Genomic DNA, 23,401 nt, shown 5'->3' on the forward strand with positions numbered 1-23,401 from the left:
ACAGTATAGTCCACTAAATCATCAAGAATATAGTTACGCTTGAACTACGCAACCAAATTTACTTTTAAAATCAGTCATCGATTCGCCTAACTTATACATGTTGTTTTATCGCAAAATTGCGAGAATTAGGAACAATACATACACCTTTTGGTGCGGTTTACACGCTGCTGGTGGCATCATCGAACATTATTTCTTCAAAATGAGGCAGGAGATTGTTACCGAACGATGATCAATGATTATTTTTTACGAATATAGATGACATTGGTCCGGACGATGTAGTTTTAAATAAGATGGCACGACGTGCCATATACGTCGACCGCGACCAAGAACTTCTTGAAATTAAAATTTGGCGATAAGTTGATTTCAATAAATTGACCTGTCGATTGGCCTTTTAAGGTTATGCGATTTGGCACCTCTGAGATTATTTCCTGTGGGGTCTACGTGAAATCACCGGCATATGCTGAAAAACCAGCACCAATTTACGCCTTATGCCGGGTCCACACTGGCAACATGTCGCGCGACAACGTCGTTAAATTTTACGATAAGTATGATAATTATCGTAAAATTTCTCAAGCAATTATGATAATTATCGTAAAATTTATCGAGGTTGTCGCGCGACATGTTGCTAGTGTGGACCCGGCATTAGAAGCCAACATTGTTCATGTTATTCGTGATAATATACGGCCAGCAGTGCTCGAACAGCCGCGGTGGTCATATTATGTCCGAAATCATTTTCAAATGTAGTGCCATTTATTTTTATTTTTTTACAATTTCAAGCTGTAAGGGACTTTAAAAAATAACCTCTATAAAACATAATCTATAAATTCTAAAATTACCACATTTATAATGACGATATTCGAAACCAAAGGCTGAAAATCATATTTCTAAATGAATGAATTGTTAATGTTTAATATAAGTATTTATAGAGCTGATGTAGAACAAAATCCCACAAAAATGCCTTGTGAAATTGGCTTTTTAAAAGGCCATTGTATTGACTATGTAAAACATATAATATATCCCTACAAAAAAAATATGCAAAAATAATACAAGAGCTTCGTGGGAAAGCCCCTGATTGTCAAATAATATCGGCGTCGACGAAAAACTGTTTGAAAAAAGGCGAACTTGCGGTGGACTTTTATGCAAAACGATTCAGACATCAAACATTAGTGACGACCCTTTTGTAGACTCAAGATAAAAACGGATTACTAATTTTGCGTTCTCGAATAAAAAAAAGATGTTGAAATCTGCGTTTAAGCCAAGAAGCCGCTCTGTTGACTTAAAACGAATTGACAGGGGTAAATAAACACTACGGAAGGATAATATAATCAGTAGGAACCAAAGACTTTGGACCCCGCCTAGAGGGATCTTTTTATATTATAAATTACAATACTTGATGACAATCCCATAAAGTTTTTAATACGGTTGAATCAATAGCCATTGACTAACATTTTCTACTACTAAGCTGCATTAAAGTATGATAGAATATTTTATTATTGTGTATAGTTATAGTTTATTATTTATAGTTTCGATACTCCCAAGATGTCGATTAATTGTTTTTAAAAACTTGTCGTTTGTAATACTAATGTAGCACATTTTTATATGTGTTAAATGCAGCTCTGGCAAATAAATCTCAAAGCACAAAAGTGTGATGTAGTCTAGTGCTTTATCCATTATTAAGCTACTGAGCCAAGTGCTCTGCTGAGTCAAGGCACCAAGCAAAAGTCGTGTGTTCAAATTACACTCGGTCCAAGATTTTTTTTTTTAATTGGTTTGTTTGTGATACTGTTCCATATGTACGTACATTATATTCAGTATTGAATAAAAGATAATTAAATACACAAAGTAAGTTGCAAGTTTAGTATGAAATACTTTGTTACAATCAATCATTTTTTACATTTATAATATTATTACCGAAATGGTGCCGAATAGAGCAGATAAAAATAGTATTTTACAGGCAAAATCCTCTACCGATCTTGAAATCTGAGGAGGAATCTGAATCAAGATAGTAAAAGTAAATTTATATTCGCTTGGCGAGAGAAGACGATTAGAGTTAAGTAAATGATAATAAAATTAAAGCCATGCCTATATTTTATCTACTTCATTTAAAGGAATTAGTAGGCCATTATACATAAAATAGGAGAATTGCCAGTAATAAAATAATGACAATTAAATAAGATCAAAACAAATAATATTGCTAGTGTGCTGTCATTTAATGATTTAAAATATTTAAATAAAAATTCTGTTCACAATATTGATATGAGTTAAGTATATTCAAACGGATATAATATGTTTAAAGTCATTATTATTGGCTAGGTATTTGGAATATTTTTGTTAGTGCGAATACGTAACAAATTATCAACTCAATACAATCACAAAATGATAATTAGATTACAAGTCGATTACAAGTAAAAATGCTAAAAAAAAATCATCTTGAAAAAAAATTGAACAGTAAAATATTTTTTTTTAAAACAAAATATACAGCACATCACTGAAATGACTACGTTTCTAACTAGCGCATTGGTTAGTCTCATAGCCCTCGCTATTGGTACCTGATTAGCCTGACATGAGGAAACAGTTTTAATCAACAAGAAATCATGGTTGCGATTAGACAGGTAAATAAATACTTGTCTTACGTAAGCCAAACCAACTGTTCATAATTATTTAGTCAATTTACTTGTTTTGTAAATAAGCTCAATACTAATAATTAATAGGTACAGTTTGATGTGATGACAAACTTCAAATTTTTCCTGTTAGCAAACTGAACACACAATATGTTTGGCCATTATGTATCTATGTGGGATATCTGTCTGTAAAAAGTTTGCAAGACACTGATATATATATATATTTTATATAGAAATACAATACGTAACGGTTTGATAATAAAATCTTGGTCGCAAAAATATTGGTAAAGGTACATATATTCCACGAGATTTACATGTCACATTTTTATGCCATCTTATATATTTTTTGAAGCCCGTCTAGAGAGAAAGGCTAACTTGCCAGGCTCTCCTGTTCATCCCTTCTAGACAAGGGTGCATCTCAGCGGAAACGCTAATAAGGGGTTCGTTACCTCCGGGGGGTTGGTAAGGATAAGGTTGCGGGGTTGAAGCCACTCTTCCGCTATAAGAAGGCTTTTTCCCTAAACGAGCCTATTTTTGGATCCGTTTGATAGGCCTTACTTTTGAAACGTCATAATTTTTCGGAGTTTTATGAATATGCTAACAAGATTTTTTTCAATGGTCTTTTCAAGCGCAAAATCGAAACATCAGGACAAGATCAGGACGTTCTACTGTTTATTGGTAATATTAGATTTTAGTTTAAGGTTGTTACGCACCATTTTTTATGGATTCGAAGTAAAATATATTATAGTACTTGAATGAACTGTGGGTGGCTTCAATCTCACATCTGGCAAAAATCATATGCATGTTGTTCAATACAGAGTAATATCCAATCGAATTGGGTGAATGACCAACAACCGTTCACTGAAAAAAGTATTTAGTTTGTGTAGGTCTATAATATGCCACGACGAAGAAAAATAATGGTTACATTTTGTTTTATATTGAAATATTATTATATAAAATTTATATACTTAAGTATATTAAAAAAATACGAAGCAATCATTATTATTTATAAAAAACATATTGTGTACTTGCCAGACCCAGAATTCGAACCTGGGACCAACGACGCCATAGGCCGACGCTTAAGCCGCGCGGCCATCGTGAGATAATATTTTTAAGATGATGTTATACGAGGGTGGGTCAATAAGTCCTTAGAAAAGCCGACAGGTGGCGCGAATTGTACTGTAAGCGGTTTGTTTTCATGCAGCGGCACTACCGATTCAGTATGCTGCGAAGTTTCAATCAGATCGGTCGGGTTGTTGTGTGTTTCTCGTACATTTAAAAAAAAAATTTGCTTGTGGAAAATGGAAAAATGGAAAATGGAGAAAATTGAGTTTAGAGCTGTTCTTAAACATTTTAATATAAAAGGGTTAACAGCAAATGAAATAAAAAATGAGTTGGATTTAGTTCACGGCATATCTGCTCCTTCACTTGCAACTATTTATAACTGGTTAAATGAATTTAAACGTGGTCGTACATCAACAAAGGATGAACCACGCTCAGGACGTCCTGTAGAGGTGACTACACCAGAAATGATCAATAAAATCCACGATATGGTGTTAAGTGACCGAAGATTAAAGTTGAGTGAGATAATTGAGGTTACAGGGATCTCAAAAGGTAGCGTCATTTCTATTTTACATGACAAATTGGGCATGAAAAAAGTTTCTGCAAGATGGGTGCCGCGTTTGCTCACAGTCGACAATAAACGCAATAGGGTGGTGGCCTCTAAAGCCCTGTTGTCGCTCATGCAACACAATCCGGATGAATTTTTTCGTCGCTTTGTGACTGTAGATGAAACATGGATACACCACTATACTCCCGAGACGAAAGAACAGTCAAAGCAGTGGATCGCGAAGGCAAACCATGTCCAAAGAAGGCGAAAACCGTAAAATCAGCTGGTAAGGTTATGGCTACTGTATTTTGGGATGCACGTGAAATTATTTTCGTTGACTATTTGGAAAAAGGAAAAACAATAACAGGGGATTATTATGCATCTTTATTGGACCAGCTAAAAAACAAAATTGAAGAAAAACGGCCTCATTTAAACAGGAAAAAAATCCTCTTTCATCAGGACAATGCCCGTGTTCACACATGTTTACGATCAATGGCTAAAATTGAAGAATTGAAGTTCGAATTGGTCGACCACCCACCGTATTCGCCAGATTTAGCCCCCAGTGACTTTTTCCTTTTCCCAAACTTAAAAAAATGGCTAAGTGGACAACGTTTTTTTTCAAATGAAGAAGTCATCGATCGGACAAATGCTTATTTTGAGGACCTTCCGAAAACTTATTTTTCTGACGGTTTAAAAAAAATTGAGAAACGTCTAACCAAGTGTATTGAGCTCCAAGGAGATTATGTTGAGAAATAAAAAAAAAATACAAAAATAAAAAGTGTTTTAATGCTTTTTTCTAAGGAATTATTGACCCACCCTCGTATAAGCCCTATGAGCGATGCGGCAATGTTACGAGAGCGAGTTACACCTAAGGGATTGGCATGGCAGACGGCGTGAGATGTGGCGATCGGCCGAGTTACTTCAGTAAGATATAAGCGGTTTTTATAAAAAAAGACTTAAAATAATGAATCAACGTGACAACGATGCTACGAGAGCGATCTATATACTGAGGGAGAGCTACGGCAAGAGGCACTGAACCAGGGGAAGGGAAATGTGCTTGCTCTCTTCCAACACCTAAAATAAGTGACTTAAAATAATGAATAATATGCCATTAAAATCTGTGATCTAAATGAGTAATTACGAATGATGCGATTTGTTTTCCTCTTCCTTCCGCGTAGTTTCGCACTAATCAAATGCTTGGCCACCCGTCGATAGCGTCGATGGAGTGCCTAATCTAAAAATAAATTAAGTTAATATTTTTTTCCGTAAATCCGCGCAAACGACGGTATACGAAATGATTCCGCCTACTCCCTTGATAAAGTATCGGATTAAAGAGGCACCCTTCTTTGGCGGCCTTCCTTCCCTAAGCCGGGGAAAGGCTTCGACGCACATCTATCCCGCTAAGAAACGTGTTTACAGACGTGAAAAACATTTTTTTTAAACTCAGTGTATTTTCTATGATGGTTTTCTATGATAGTTTTCTATGAATGTTTTAATGGTGATATCCAAAGCTCTGTTGCTAATTTGTGTGTATACCTAAGAAGATCCTCGAAGGAAACCCAGGGGGGAAAAGGCCAGTGGTAAAGCCACGCACACGATGGGGTAATAACTTTACAAAAGATGCCAACCAGCTGCTAAAAATCAGGAACTGTAAAAGACGTGCGGAGAACCGTTCCGGCTTGAGGACGGTGGTGGAGGAGGCCAGGGCTCGACTTGAGCTGTAGCGCCATCGAAGAAGAAGAAGTTGCTAACTTGTGTGGAGGTGACTTTTTACAATGAAATAATTTACCTTTATCTGATTGTGTTCTTCAATATTTTTACAAAAGTAAAAAACTACGAATAAGTAGGTATCACATTTTGCTTTATGATGGAATTTGATAGCTAATTGGGAGATTATATACTATTTTTCTTATTAATCTAACTGGCGTTGACGTTGAAGAACTTAATTATAACTATGTTGAGACATTGTATCAATATTTCAATTTTTCTCATTCAAAAATTCATCCTCGGAACAACAGTATAACTAACGCTTAAATTCACAGAGCAAAATATATTCACGTAGTCGTCGCAGTGTTTTTTTGGTAAACCCATCAGCTTCGTCCCGTTCGCATGACGGTGTCGATATTTAAATATTTTTCCATTTTGTAATTATGTTTTACACTGCAAAGATTTTTTTACTGACTTAGTACCTAGACAGTTTTAAGAAAGGACTATTCAACCGGTTGCTATTTACATTGTGTGGGGTCATCTCTGGATCTGTAATGTATGTATTTATCTCAACTTGTCCCATGAAGTTAAGTCGATGGGCCTGGACACACAACATCGTCGCTATAGGATTGGTTTGTCGAATATCCGTTTTTGTCGAAATCGACTTGAATGCAGAATGATTTTTTGTATCTAAATGTACCAGAACCATCCTTTTCTTTCAATTGCTTTGTAATGAAAATAGCATTCATATACTGTAAAACAATAATTTAAATACCTTCATGTATTTAAATATAGGATAATCAAATTTGTTTTTCGTCTCCTGAACATTTAACATTTGGTCTATTAGACAAACCAATCCTACAGCGACGACATGACACAGTGATAGAACAATAAGCTGGATCATACAATATGGCTATTCTCTATATACGACGATGTCTGACGAACTATGAATCAGTACCTGTTTTCCATAAATGTAGACGATGTTTATCCCTGGTGATAAATCATTTGCCTGTTTGACTTAATATAGCCTTGGACAAAATCAACACTTATTTCATGATAAGACATACACACATTAATAGCCGGCTGTGGGCCCTGGTTACCTCCAGACGCATTCGTCAGTGCAGTTAATCCTACTCTCTTAATAATGTATGGTGATTTATTTCAATTATCGTTTTCGTCATTTAAAAATAAGCTAACGGTTGTCAATGTCTCTTATACGGGGTCTATATCACGGCAATACTTACATAGACTTGTATACAGAGTAAGTAAGTAGGAAGTGAGAAAAACCGTTCCACACTTCATCCCCGTCGACGAGTATTAGATAATCATTAGCGGGGAAATGCGATGGGGAGGGGGGGGATTCGTAAGCAGGAAGAGAGGGGGGTGCCTCGAAGCCTGTCTCGGAAAATCGAAATAGATGGCGCCCGATCATTTATATTTTTTCTGCGTGTCTTAAACATAAATAGCTACGACCGGAAGGGGTCGGGGTGGGGTGGGGAAGGCGAAAGGGGTCAGGCTCATTATGCCTGATTGGGGAAGTTGCGCGGGAAAAATAATGATGGTAATGAAAATTTTATAGAATTTATTTTTAACAAGGTCGTTAAAAATTTAAGTATAAATTTAAGTTTAATTAAATGTTTTGAAAACATACAGGTACTTAGGTACAAAAAAATATTCGCACATACAATGCGGATTTACGGAAGTTTCATTTCAACCACTAAAATAATTCATCGTAAAATAAATTATGACAATTATAATAAATATTTTACGAGTTTATCAATTATCTCTCTATGTGTCCATGGCTTAGGAAACGAAATATTTTTTTTACGTAATGGACGCTTCTTATTTTTCTTTTTGTTTATACAACTGTAAAAAGGGTCGGTAAACGACTAAAGGGCCGTCCTAAAACCCGCTGAATCGACGAACTCATCAAGTTCAGAGGACGTGTGTCGAATCAGAGAACTAAGGACTGAAAGGAGCTATAGACAGGCTTTCGTCCAGGACCTAGTAAATTGAGCCCGTTTGATAATGATTATCGGAATCTACATACTCGTAGAGGTACTACCGATTTTTTGTATTTATCATTGGTTTAGAATCCGGGAGGAGATGAATTTTAGCCACCAACTGAGGACGAATTTTCACTTTCTTAATTTTCTAGAAACGGTTTTTAAGCATTTGGTAACTTCATTCGGGTCCTGTATCTAGATAACATATATGAAAATCCACTACGCGTGAGTTTATGCAACCGTGGGACCCCCATTTTGCACGACAAATATACGATAAAATAATCATCTAAAACAGTAAATAATTTAAAATTAAATGATAGCTTATTATACTGACAATGCTCAATTAAACGGAACATTTACTGTAGTCACCGAATATTGATAGTGGCTTTAATTTGAGTTTGCAACCCATTGGATTCTTGATAGGGATCACACACATAGAAAATAAACATACAAATTTTGCTAAGCGCCAAATTCAGGTTCACGGATTCAGACTAAGGATTAAAGCGATCTCCACCATTGACATCGCTGACGGGAACAACAAACCATGATATTCCCATTCTACCAGGACATATTTTTTATGGAGTCCTCTCTTATATGATGAATTATAGGAAGTGATACTTTTCGCAACATATTAGTTTTTCAAAATACTCCAGTTTTCTGGTGAGTAATAAATAGCTCTAGCCGCTTTTTCATTATCTGTAATACAGTGTCGTTACAACAGAATAGCACTTATTTAATATAAAATAAAATAAAAATACGAAGGTAAGCTGGAAATAGGTGTTCACCTGTGTTCACGATCTATTCAACTTGGTTCGAATTGTCACCACAGGAGTCGTCCTTAAACAAACGCCACAATTTCGTAGGACTTCGCGCGACTGCTTCCGAAGTGGCGCGAAAAAAAACACGCACAAATCTCTAGCAGGGGCGGCACATTAATCACGACATCCTCATCTACCACCTACGCTTATCCAGTGGCGCCCCGTAGCATTATCTCCATTTCGTTAACGGCGATAACAGGCTACGTTCATAAGATTCAAACAAAACTAAACAATAAATACCTCGACACAATAGTTTCAATGGGTATACGTATATGTATGTACATAAACGATACAATCTTATGACTCGTAACCGGTTTAAAATAAATCTTGTACACATAAATGACATGATCCACATATCAGAAATAATATATTAAAGTACGCTAGGTGCATAATATATTTTTTTCCAAAGTTCTTACATCATTGTAAGACGAACTAAAGTATTGAAGCCCAGCTAAAAAACAACGTCGGTTCGATTTAATAATTGTTAATTGTTATTACCACGTATTAAATGAATAAGTAACAAGATTAATACAATAATATATAAATAGGATTATATCGTCCTCCAGATTTATACTGATTTTAAATAAAACCGTTGAATTGTGTAACACTCAACCATCCTTGGAAAATATCATTAAACTGATAATAAATAACAATATACTTATGTAATTTCTATATTCCTGATATCTGCTTATATTACAGTTTATTTCTTCCCCAATGAGAACTCTCTTCTCCAATTTAAAATATGATCTATATTAATTCATAAATACCCTTAATGAAATATTGAAAATTATATGATATAAACAATAAGATCAACAATTAATAATTAATTAAGTGTGTAAACAACCACGGGGGAGAAATGCTTTGTTTTGCATGATTTTTTCATAGGAGATAAATATCTCTAGTTACTTCACGGTTAGTGAGTGCATTGTAATTAATACATATAAATAATCTGAAGAAGAAGAAGGCTGATATATAAATTTCAATTAACTATTTCTTTTATTCAACGAATAATTCACAAGATTTAAGAATGTACCATTCTAATTATTGAACATACATAAGCGGCGTTAAAAGACGGGCACATCAAATTGGGAATCAAGAACCATTATAGGGTTGTAGAGCAATTAAGAATAAGAAGAGAAATAAGGTACCTAATAAATGTACAAGTCACAATAAATGAATAAGAAAAAAAAGCCCGTAATAAAAATACTCATGTTAGAGTAATTATTACGACAAATAGTAAAAACTGCCCTGAAAACCATCAAAGTTAAATTTAATTAATTTTAATCAAAACATAAGCAATTTTTGTGAGTTAAAAAAATCATCTCTAGAAACACCTGTGATGAACTGCATGTCTAAATAAATTTTGATTTGAATTGAAACTCGATAAATAAAAATCAGTGTACAAGAGTGACACTCGAGTGACATAGGTACCTATCTGATTTCTCGATATCTGGTGGAGTTGACCACCTAGTAAAAATTAACACACACACTTAGTATGATTATTTATATGGCTCCCAAACTTTTGGAAAGCACGCTCAGCGTTTCTCCAACTCACACCCATGTTGCAAGTCACTGCGGAGTAATTGACACAATTTATTTCGATGCGAAAAGGTAGGACGGGGACTTACTTTTTTATCATTCACCCCGTTTTCCCTTTACTGCGGGAAAATGAGGAGCTAAACGTACAAAACGTATCGGAATATATCAGCTTTACATAGTAGTACGTTACATATCGTACGTATCACGCGTACAACTACATTCAGTAACAGGTTTGGTAAGCACTGAGAATTAATATAATTGAATAAACACGGGTGAGAAAGCTTTATAACATCAATTAATTTAATAACAATAATTACATATATAGGAAGAATGCATCACAGCGTCATATTGTAAAATTAAAGAAACATATTATTTACAATAATATATGTAGGTAACCAATATGAATAATATCCAATAATAAAACTTAATAATATAAACTTAAAATAATTGAGAAATGCATTATTATTATTTTTTGTTTAAACACATACAATTAAAGAATAAATAATATAAATATTATACGTGATAATTCTTTCTACAGTCTCTGCAGAAAATAAACATTTGTTGTTCTCCATTTGAATGAAAGAGAGAAACTACAACCTACCTACCCCAGTTTCGTAGATTGAATATTAGACAAGTATTTTTTTTTCTAAAGAGACTCGGCCATCTTCGTTGATAATTTTGATATGCTTCTCGTAAACTTTCGAAGATTGTCAAAAGACGAGGGGTAATTCGGGACACGGGAAACATAAGATTGGAATTTTATGAAAATTATGTTAGAGGGATGATCATTTATGATTTTCAATAGAGCTTACATTCAATAAAATGAGTTACGCTAGTATTTTTATATATTTTCGCATATTGCAGCAACCATAAAGTAAACAAAAAATAGTTTTGAAAAGCTTGAATTTTAAATATAATATCATTTTTCGACAGCAATATTCCATGAACCGTATATGAATGCTCAAATATGTACTATTCAGTTACCCGTCGTACTTGCTTTAACGAGCTTAGTACTAATCATTAGTACTCGCACTAATACCGACACGCGTAAACCTAAGTAAAGCGTGAGTATTGGCCAGTGTTGTAAACAAAATTAAATCAATTAGATGCTGACACCACATCAGTTTCAACGGCTCAATCCACCTTACAAACTCACTGGCTTGACACGCGAGATATGCGACAAGGGAAAGACGAATGGTTGTTAAAAATAGTTTACAAAGACCGAGAATTAGGATAATTAAATAAATGTAGTTAGTCACTCATCCGCTTTGTCTTGTGTCCCGTGTACCTACATGAAAATATAAGCTCGGTTCGGGTAAACAAAGGGAGATGGAGCAGTGCTCGGGTCGAGATTCGAAAGGCATCGATCAAAGTGAAGTCATTAGAGACGCGCTCGCGGGAACTAATTATTGGGCGGATGGCTGACGGATGGAGCGGCCGCCGCGCAGTGCTCGGTGGACCTCGATTCGCGGAAAAATTCCGATGCTCGTCGCAAAAGCCTGTCTAAATTAAGCACACTAAAAAGTATTATTTATTTTTTATTTCGATTGACTATTTGTGCAAACTATGCGTTACGATTAGATAAATACCTTTAGTTAACATGAATGTATCCCTGCAACTCCTTTATTTTCTGAATAGTAAAATTTTAAAATTCAAACATTAGTTTTTACGGATAATATGAAGGGGTGCATAGATTCTAGACAGGTTTCATTCAGGACATCATTCGTAACGGTGTATGTGGACGACTCAATGAGGTCACATGTACCTGGAATGCGCGCGAGTCAAAAAACGCGAGTCAAAACGCGCCGCGTGGACAAGGCCTTATGGTCGTCTAGTTAGCTCATTATGATTTATTTTTAAGCAAAACATATGATTATTTAGAGTATTTAAATCCGTTCTGCATCGTGAAATGGAGGTGCCCGTGATAATTTCATTAATTAAAAAATAAACGCCACTGAGAGTTATGATGTAAAAAAAAATATTGTTAATAAATAGACTCGAATCGATTTCAGTTAAATTGTGTTATTAACCTTCCCCAATCTGTGATGTGTAGTCACGTTACACTGTTTCAAAAATATATTACCAATATCACAGTTTATATGCACTTATATATATATACTTAACAATTAAACAAATAATTTTTATATTGAAGAAATATTTATAAATCTATCAATGTTGTCATAACTGACATTTCCATTTAAAGATGCTGTATTATCGTTAAAGTAGTACGGACAAGCAAAGTGACAGCGCCGAACGTTTAAAAAAAAGATTTTTTTTCGGTTAGGTACATGTTCAAACACGCGCGTTAACATTATCTTACTCTCTACTTCAGTTAGTCAGTTTGTCAATTTATGGCTATGGCCGTATTTTGTAGCTTAACCACTGGGAAATGCCAAAAGAAATGGCGTACTTCAAAAAAAATACTACCTTATTCTTAGTTTAATAATTATTATAAAACAATCATTATTCGACGGATGTTTATCACACTTGAATGGTCAAAGACACAGCTTATAATCAGTGGCTTTAGAATTATCTTCAAATGTGTTAATCTTGCCCATTTTTTGAATAATAAAAAGCCTAATTCTTGTCAAATTTGGGATCACAGAGATTATCAATATAATTTGTTATCGTAAATATTTCACTATAATAATGTCAACATAAGTTTTACTAATGGTTTTATAAATACGTTTAAAAATTAATAAATGTAAAAGATGTACTGAAATATGACTATATTCTAAAACATAAGATCGAGAGGTTTAAAAGAATACTGTTTTATGTAATAAAAATACTTTATGCAGTCATCAAATGTTTAAAATAAATATAAAGGATAGTAAGGCTTCAAAATTATATAAATAGATTATCTACAACGTTTAGGGATATCCAGGATCATGCTTTAAAAATACCATAAAAGCTCCATTTTGACCTACGTGGGGGACGTGCTAAATTACTATTATTTATTTAATACCACTTGTTTTGTATTTGTATTTCACCGCCGAATCTAAGTGGTAACACTTATAAAGTAACTTGGTGACAGATGTAACTACGAAAAGGAGCTTCACATGACAATGACACGCGTTCCACGGTCAGACAGTCGCATGGATCAGCGGCGCTACAAAATCGATCTACGCGCCACATATCTCACGTTTCTGGAGACGTAGGAGATGGTGATGCACACGGAGAAGTGGCGCGACTTTTTGCTCTGTTTGTTTGTTTACGTTACAGTTTCAAACGAGTGTGCAAAGAAGTGTAGATATTATGGAATCCTTGCGTGCAAATCGGTCCACTCCGTTTATTGATAGCATCTATCTCTGAGGGAAGATTCAATTTGAATTTGTCAATTTTAAACACAGCGCGCTGGCTGGGCTGCCCCGGTGATTGATTAGCTCGATTATGTGTATTGAATTTAACGCGCGAAACAAACGACGCCGCTAAAGTTTCAGGATGTTCAATTTGGCGTGTCTATTTGTCCGGCGAAATTAATCGAAGTTTCGGTCGAAAACCTCTGAAAGTAATACATCTCCTTTCAAAGTAATACAGGCAGCCATTTTTAGTGATGGTGCGCACTGATACACATCCTTTTAAAATAAAGCACTAACACAATCCGATTGTAGTTTTAGAAAATCAAGGTAAGACTGTGGTAGCATTCTCTACGTACATGAGATATCTCTTGAAAATTCAAGCGGTACAATTTTACTCCGAAACGGCAGGAGATCCGTAGATAATGCCATTTTACAATGTTTTTATTAGCTCGTATTCTTGATTGTCCGGTGGTTGTTTGTCCAGTACAAATCTTGCAATCGATTTTTAACTAACTTCACGACTAGCTAGACATTTGAAACTTTTAGAATATATCAGAACACGATGCCAGTGCATTCTTTAAAGTGCATCTTTAAGCAGAATTGAATTCATGTTCAGTTAATTCAGGTATGGAAAGTTATTTCAGAAAAATCAGTAAAAAGTAAAAGACTATTATTGGTTGCTAAGGCGGTGGTCCTAGCAAATAAATTATTAATATATACGTGCGTTACTATGGAAATCAAAATGAAATGTCAAAACGACATTTCAGTATTCTATATTAGTTTGTTTGTTTGTTTTTATTTACTTCATATCAAGTACAAGTTTGAGCATATTGAAAATATTAACAGAAAATTTAAAAACCGTTGGATATAAAAAGTTCTTTTTATCTTGTAATTATTTCAGATATGATAAAAAAAACTAATAAAATTCATCATGTTTGCTTTAACTCACTCAGTTTATTCACAATCTTCAAAAAACCTGATAGTGTGTCATAATTCGACCCCAGTTTAAGGTATGAATGAGATTTTTTTGTCTCATATTTAGAATGCGATTTATCTGAGAATCTAATTATTTTACTGTTTTATCTAGTAATTATAGCGCCCTTCAAAAAATAGTATGTACCTACTAATATTCGTGCGACGCCAGTAAAAATGTCAAGCACCACACAATAATCTAAACACCAATAATGAAAAGCGTATTAGCCACATGCACAAATCAAATAAAATATAGAGATGGAAAGGCAATTCGTTGCATGCAAAAGCACGCTTACATTAATGTGATTATTACGACAGTCTAATCGCTGTCGAATAAATCATTACAGCAGAGATTAGAATGCAAATTGACAGTAGTCATGAACAACTAACACACAAAATGAACGTTTATTAAGTTCTCCTGCGGTGCAGAGATTGTTATCGAAAAACACAAATACGTTTGCGGCACGCTGACTTTGGTAGACAAACAAAAAATATATACAAACTTCATAAATACGAAAATTTGTACATATTACAATATGGTCACATGCCCTGTTGGTCACTGAATTGATATTTTTATATCAAGTTGGTAAAGACGGAATTATATTGATATATTTTTCTATGGAACAATGGTTGGTAAATTACCATGTTCATGACACATCATTTTTAACAATGCATTGTAGTTAGCTATTTATTTAACCTATTACCTATGTATATCTATAATCTGGATCCAAACACATATTGGAAAAAAAACAACACGTTAGTATGATACACGGATTTTTAGTACGACGTTCTCTCTATTACTATATTTATATGTACTCTTTAGCTACCTACGTCCAATTTTCATATCAAGAGCTTTGGAGTCAAAATCTGGTAGTGTACATTGACCATGCGTCCTTTATTTTAGGACGGTGTTATTCAGATTTCTTTTCTTGTTTTAAACCTTTCATACTCCGTCATCACTGTTGGTTCCAAATATCGTTCTTAGAATCTTTCATTCAAATATCAGCAAAATTTTTCAAACATGTTACTAATGACCCAACATTCCGATCCATATGTGGAGGACTGGCCACAGAATTCTCTTAAAAAATATTAAATTACTGAAAGCATTCCATAGTATAATAATTACTAATTATTTGTAACAATGCGTCGAACGTGATACATATTCAAATAATGTTAGTATTGAAAATGGCCGCAATTACCACATTTCCAAACTTCAAAACATAAACAGACTCCATAAAACATTTGTTCACAAGTAATAACTGTTTTATTTTAACAATAAAAGATAATTGCGCGTATATACATCGTCACTTCAATACTATAGCTATATAACTTGATTTTCTCTGTTTTTGATACAGCTATTGAATAATATGATTCTACATTTTCTTTTATATAAACGATAAAACTAGATAAGTCAGAAGTTAATGGGAACTGTATCAATTTTGTATTTGAAAATATTAGATAACCATAAAAGCATTAAAGAAATAACATATCATATCGACAATATTTTTTCATACAATTGAACATTATTTAATTTGTCCCAATTAGACAAGCACAATTTACCATTTTTATTTAAAATAATAATTGTAGCTTAGATTTACGTTAATCAAGTAAAGTATTTTAAAGTATTTAATTTTCCCAACAATGACCAAATAAGAGTTACGTAATTCTAGTATTTTGGTGACGATATACCTATATATATAACTATTCAGTTATCCCACCACCTTACAGATGAGTTTATTTTTTTCCAAGAAAACCGTAACTATATGTAATGGTCATTATTTTCTGTGTTAAAAATAAAAGTGTAATCTATATTGATTACGTGTAATTGATAAACTAATATAAACCCAAACTGAATATTTAACGGTTATAGTAAATGTTTTGAAACGTCCACATAGATTGAAAATGAACATGTGCTTGACAAGTATTTACATGTAATTAGTTGACAACATAAAACATGTTCATCTTTAAAAAAGAAAAATTAGAAAGTTTCGTGGTGAATTTACCTATGTATTAAACAATACATTCTATACGAATTCGTGCACGAATACGTATATAATTAATACAGACGCTTAGTTAAAACAGTATTGTTTTACGGCTCGGACTGGGTAAACTCATGAATAATGAACTGCCCCGTGTTCATTAAAGGGCGAAGCTCATTGAACGAGTATTGAAAGGGCGATTAGCAAAACAGAAAGGGCAACTGACAATATAATGACGAAAAAGTAAGCGGGCAAACCAGAGGTCGCGATAAACACGCAACGTTACACCTAAATAGTCAAAGCACCGAAACACGCGGTCTGCGGCGCCTTTTACGTACCTACATAATAATATAATGTGGCTGATCAACATTCAACAGTATGTATGTGTATACGGATTTGTGTGGGTCGAATGTTGCAAGGTATGTATGTAGGTATCGTCTGATTGTATATATATTATATACTACATAGTATACTTATACTATTATAATTTACAGAATATATACTTTTACTATTTTTTTTTTTTTTTTTTCTAGATGCCTTTATGGATACCTCGCATTTACTATCGAGGTTTCTTAAGGACTTTGGCACGCAAACTACTCTACTTGATGCTAGTCAAATGAAAATTGTGCCGGCTGAGAGAATATGCCTTATTGAAAACTGTTCTTCTACCCGCATCGGGTATTGCTAATTTGAATTCGGCCAGGGCCTATGATACCGCCTTGCAAAAACCCTGGAAAATTCTTAGTAGCGCAAGGCGGAGGTGATTCTGATGAATATTTTGTCGTATTCATTGGGAACTGAGGACTGCGATTTGTAGTCGAGTTTTTTCCCGTGGTAAAAGAAATGTCGCATTGGACTAATGTTCTAAGTATATACTTATCCTATCTTATATGATTGCAGTCACTGGATCTGAAAGGCATGAATCATCTTTACATGTACTATTACTGTTTTTCAACAAAACCAAGGGCCTTTGTACTCCAGTGCTGAAGGCACTTCGTCCTTTCTTCCCTTCGGCCTTTCGTCCGGGGACTCGTGAGTTCGATCCCTGTGAGGTCACAATATATTTAAGTATTTTTCTTAAAGCCTGTGTGTTACATTACAACTTATAACCTACACTATTGTTTCAATGTACCACTCATTGGACCTCGTGGCCTGTTGTAATACTAAAAAATGTTAAGTTTGACATAACTAAGACGTAATAAGACTTTTATAATAAATAAGCCATATTAAATTCTACGAAATGTTTTTTTACGTTGATGGCTATTTCGGTTGTGACACCATTATCAAGATAAATAATCATAATTATGTATTTGTATTATTTTTCAAATTTTAGACAAACCAGTGGCGAAGGATGGAGGTTATTTTTTATCCAATATAAATATGCACAAATAACTTTATCAGTCATTCGTATTTGTTTTCATTGAACTAAGAAAACAAATTACAGATAATGTTTAGGCAGGGTCTAATTGAATTTTAAAAACTAGTTAGCACTGCATGCAATGTGTATTATTAGTTCAATGAAAACAAATAATCATGACTGACAAAGTTTAGTATACGCTATTTATATCGGATCTTAACAGCCTACCTCCACCCCTAGCCATTAAGACAGACTAAGGACGACCTTCAAACAGTAGTTTAGCAGATGACAACAACAATAGGGCATTAGGTGGCCAACAGCTGATGATAGTGAAGATTAAACATGATTTAAAACAAAATGACAAGTTCTTTTACCTGTAGTAGGAGTCTCTCATCCGCCCACAGCACCGCTTTATTCCAGTCTATGACCTCTGAGAAAGGGAGCGTCCAAGAGTTGGACAGCAGCACAGGAATGCAACCAGCCTGGAGGACTTCAAGGAATCGAAAAGATCCAAGGCGTCTGCCACGCGGCACCAGACAGAAAGTTGAATTTTGAAGAAGAACCTCGTAGTCATATCTGTTGGATAAAAGAAAGATAGGTATTAAAATTTAATTGGAATGGAGATATCGTTTATAAATATATGCACGAGTTAATACGTCCACCAATACACACAATTTTATACATAAATGTCTCCAATATGCTGTTTTTAGAAGTTGTTGAGGTCTAAGTTAGGATAAGACGAAGATATACTCCTTCCAGATGGACGCAGGAAATAAATACAGCCACAAGTTTTCTATTCATTGACACAGGACATTCCAGTTTACCGATGGCCAATCATCCTTGTCACGATCTTCAATCCAAATGAAGAATAAGACTATTATCCAAATACCATGATATATTGTTATATTATAATACTCAAATTGAAATTTTGGTACTCGTAATTGATTAAGGTCAGGTAATATATGAGCGAAACACATCAGGAAAATTATTCGGTGAAATGAAAATTACCAACTAAAGGCTGAATTCCTTAAATAACCGAACTTTTACAAATGATAATATAAATTTTATTCAATTCTACAGAACGTTTTTTTAGGTCGATAGTTATTTTGGTTGTAACACATTATCAAGGCTACAAAAATAAACGACTTGCTACGCTGAAGTACCTATAAAACTCATAGAATGGGACGAAGTGATAAATCTGTCACCCTTTATTATAAATACTTACTTGGAAACCGTATTAGTTTAAAACAATTAATTTATTTTTCTACATGTTAAATTACATACTAACCTATTAAAGACTAATACATATTTACACGCAAACCGTATTCATTTACTTTCACTTTCATATTTTAGATATTACATTTTCCGAATAATAATAATTACTAGCTGAGCCAGCTGGCTCTCGCCAGTCTGTCTCGCTAGGTCTTGCAGACAGCTTGGCATCCTAATGACATGGTGTTGGATTTGAATACAATTATTGTGAAGAATGCATAGACGACGCCATAGTTTTCCCTTGTCACTGCCAATACAAATTTGAGGTCATCCGCGTTGTTTAGTCCTGAGTCTGGCCTTCAGAATGTTGCCTGATACCACCTCAGGCTGCTAGATCTAGCAAAACAGCTGGCAATCACCGATTGCTACCACTGACATTTTGATATAATATGTGTATAGATAATATGAATGTTTCGTTAAATCACGTGCATTTAAATATGATAAATTATACATCTGAACCGCTCGAATACAAAGCAATATGTGATTATCATGAAAATAGCGATCCAATATAACGTGAATATTAATCTCCCGCGGGGCCCATTTAGAATAGAAGAAGGTACATAAGCAATGTAAAAAATAAATTTTAACATTATTTTGTTTCAATGTTGGTGCGGGACATTCATATCGAAAGAAATGTTGATAAATAAAATAATAAAGCAATGTATACATCTGAGAGGAATAAATCAATTCTGATTAGAATAGTAATTATAAGACCCAAAGGTATGGAATCAGCTTAGAGGCCTTCATCCAGCAGTGGATTAATCCAGATGATGATGATAATGACGATATTATGAATGGGTAAATATAATATCAGCAATTTTGATAAATATAGCAATTCATATGACCGACAAAAATACAAATAACTTAGAGAGGCCTTCATCCACCAGTGGATTGATTCAGGCTCATGATGATAATGGCATTATAAATATATATAATATAAAATCACCGATTTTGATAAATACAGCCATTCAAATGACAGAAAGGAGTAGAATCAAGCTAAAGTTGCCTTTATCCAGCAGTGGATGGGTTCAGGTCGATGATGATAAGAACGATAGAAATAGGTATAATATCAGAAATTCGTTAAACCGATAGTAGTAGAATCAGGTTGCGGAACCCTTCATCCAGCAGTGGATTGATCCTGGTTGATGATGATGATGATGACGATATGAATATGTAGATAAATATAATATAACCAATTTTGATAAATATAGCAATTCAAATGACAGGAAGGAGTAGAATTAGGCTAGGGAGGCCTTTACCCAGCAGTGGATTGGTTCAGGTCGATGATGATAAAGACGGTAGACATAGGTATAATATCACAAATTCGTTAAACCGATAGTAGTAGAATAGAGGTTGCGGAACCCTTCATCCAACAGTGGATTGATCCTGGTTGATGATGATGATGATGATGATGATGGTGATGATGATGATGATGATGATGATGACGATGACGATATGAATATGTATATAGATATAATATCAGCGATTTTGATTAATACAGCAATTCATATGACGGAAAGGAGTAGAATTATAGGCCATCCATGGACTGAAGCCGAATGCGGTTTCAAACCGTGTGCCATACTAAGTTTATCTTTTCTGGTCTTGGAAATTTATTTCCACAAATTATATTATAAGCATCTGATCATATCCATTTATACCATACACTTACACTTACAAATTTAGTGAAAATATATTTTCATGAACAAAAATCATAAGTTTAGTATGGCACACGGATCTAAACCGCATTCGGTTTCAGTCCATGGGTGGCCTCTTAGGCTAGGGAGCCCTTTATCTAGCAGTGGATTGGTTCAGGTCGATGAAGATAAAGACGATAGAAATAGGTATAATATCACAAATTCGTTAAACCGATAGTAGTAGAATAGAGGTTGCGGAACCCTTCATCCAGCAGTGGATTGATCCTGGTTGATGATGATGATGATGATGACGATATGAATATGTATATTGGTTCAAAAAAAATAGTATTTATAGCCATACTTAAAAAAAAAGAACACTATGTGTGTATACATTTTTATGATGGCGTTACATTTATTTTGAGGTTATGGGTACCTATTTAATTATTGAGACGATGTTATGAATTAATTCGCATTTAATATCTCTCGGGAACATGATTAAATCAAATAAAGTATGTGTATCAGTCGATCCGATGTTTGTCAAAAATGAATTTTAATTTTAAATTATATTTATATCCAGGCTTTAAATAATTTTCATTGGTTCAAAAAAATATTATTTATAGCCATACTCCAAAAAACAAAAAAAGAACACTATATTGTGTGTATACATTATGATGACGTTACATTTATTTTGAGGTTATGGGTACTTATTTAATTTTTGAGTCGATATTGTGAAATAATTCGCATTTAATATCTCTCGGAAACATGATTAAATTAAATAAAGTATGTGTATCACTCGATCCGATTAGGAATTGTCTGTCAAAATGCATTTTAATATAAATATCGCACTCAAAAGTATATTAGTACTACATTGTTGCAAACCTGTAAACGTGACAGCCGTAAAATATTATTTAAAAATAATCAAATTTGGAACACCAGTGGCGGACGTGCCTGTCAGATTTTTATTTACGTAGTAAATTGTACCAATATTATGGTTTTTTCACCGGAAAAAAGTGCGCCAATGCCTACATTACGATATTTGAATAAAAATAATCGAATTCGTTTGTCAAATAAAGGATTAGAAGGTCTTAAGCGACGAAGACGTCATTCTGTTGTGCGTTAAAAGAAGTATGGCGAATTGTATATGCTATATGAGAAAATATCGGTTATAAGCGTCACGTTACTGGAAAATCATCGGATATTTCTCAAATTTGGTCAATTCAATCGGTAGATAATTCGGTAGCGCACATTTCGAAGTGAAGATGTAAAAATAACAATAAAATGTCGCTTAAATGAGCTGTTGGTGTATTTTCTAAAATCTCTTAGGATAATAATATATAGGAGCCTAGCTGAGTCAGCTGGCTCTCGCCAGTCTGTCTCGCTAGGTCTTGCAGACAGCTTTTCGTCATAGTGACTTGGTGTTGGATTTTAATATAAAAATTGTAAAGCGTGTAAAGACGGCGCCATAGTTTTCCCTTCGGGATGGATTTTCATTCACGTCAGACAATTGAAAATTTAGCTGATTTGTCAGTTTTACGATCTGCATGTCGTCACTGCCAATACAAATTTGGAGTCATGTGCGTAGTCTATTCTGGAGTCTGGCCTTCTCAATATCGTCTGACACCATTTCAGGCTGCTAGGCCTAGCAGAACAGCTGGCAATCGCCGATTGCTACCACTGTCATTTTAATTTTAATACAATATATGTATAGGTATGTGCATTTAAATATGATAAATAATTATACATCTCAATCGTGATTATCATAAATAGCGATCCAATATAACGTGAATATTAATCTCTTTCGGGTCCCATTTACATAATAGAAAAAGGTTAGCAGCATAAAAAATAAATTTAAACATTATTTTGTTTCATTGTCTATAAAAAATAAATGCTCGGAGCCATAGAATAATATTTTAAAAATCATATTTTGATTTAAAAATTCACCTTAAACAATATGGTTTCCCGGTGCGGGACATTCATATCGAGACAAATGTTGATAAATAATGAAGCAATACATATTATATCTGATAAAAATAGGAATTTATAAGACCTAAAGATGTGGAATCAGCTTAAAGAGGCCTTCATACAGCAGTGGATTGATACAGGTTGATGACGATAATGACGATATAAATAGGTAGGTATATAAAATCACAAATTTAAAAAAATATTGCAGTTTATATGACCAAGAAGAGTAGAATTAGGTTGGGATAACCTTCATCCAGCAGTGGATTAATCTCGGTTGATGATGATAATGACGATATTATTAATGGGTAAATATAATATCAGCAATTTTGATAAATATAGCAATTCATATGACCGACAGAAATTCAAACAACTTAGAGAGGCCTTCATCCACCGGTGGATTGATTCAGGCTCATAATGATAATGGAAATATAAATAGATGTAATATATTATCACCGATTTTGATAAACACAGCAATTCAAATGACAGAAAGGAGTAGAATCAGGCTTGGGAGGCTATTATCCAGCAGTAGATGGGTTCAGGTCAATGAAGATAAGGACGATAGAAATAGGTATAATATAGTAGTAGAATCAGGTTGCGGAACCCTTCATCCAGCAGTGGATTGATCC

General features: G+C 34.1%; 1 protein-coding gene across 1 annotated transcript in view; it reads right to left on the reverse strand.

Annotated features, from left to right (window-relative positions):
- Positions 1–23,401, reverse strand: part of ttv (exostosin glycosyltransferase 1 ttv) — a 606,008-nt gene that overhangs the window by 150,111 nt on the left and 432,496 nt on the right. The window contains exon 2 of the mRNA XM_085947763.1: positions 18,282–18,483. Within this exon, the coding sequence (XP_085803889.1) occupies positions 18,282–18,483 (202 nt within the window). The remainder of the gene's footprint in view (positions 1–18,281; positions 18,484–23,401) is intronic.

Source organism: Rhyacophila brunnea, unplaced genomic scaffold, assembly GCF_057557595.1.
Source record: "Rhyacophila brunnea isolate RB1 unplaced genomic scaffold, BYU_Rbru_1.0 scaffold_2, whole genome shotgun sequence".
NCBI lineage: Eukaryota > Metazoa > Arthropoda > Insecta > Trichoptera > Rhyacophilidae > Rhyacophila > Rhyacophila brunnea.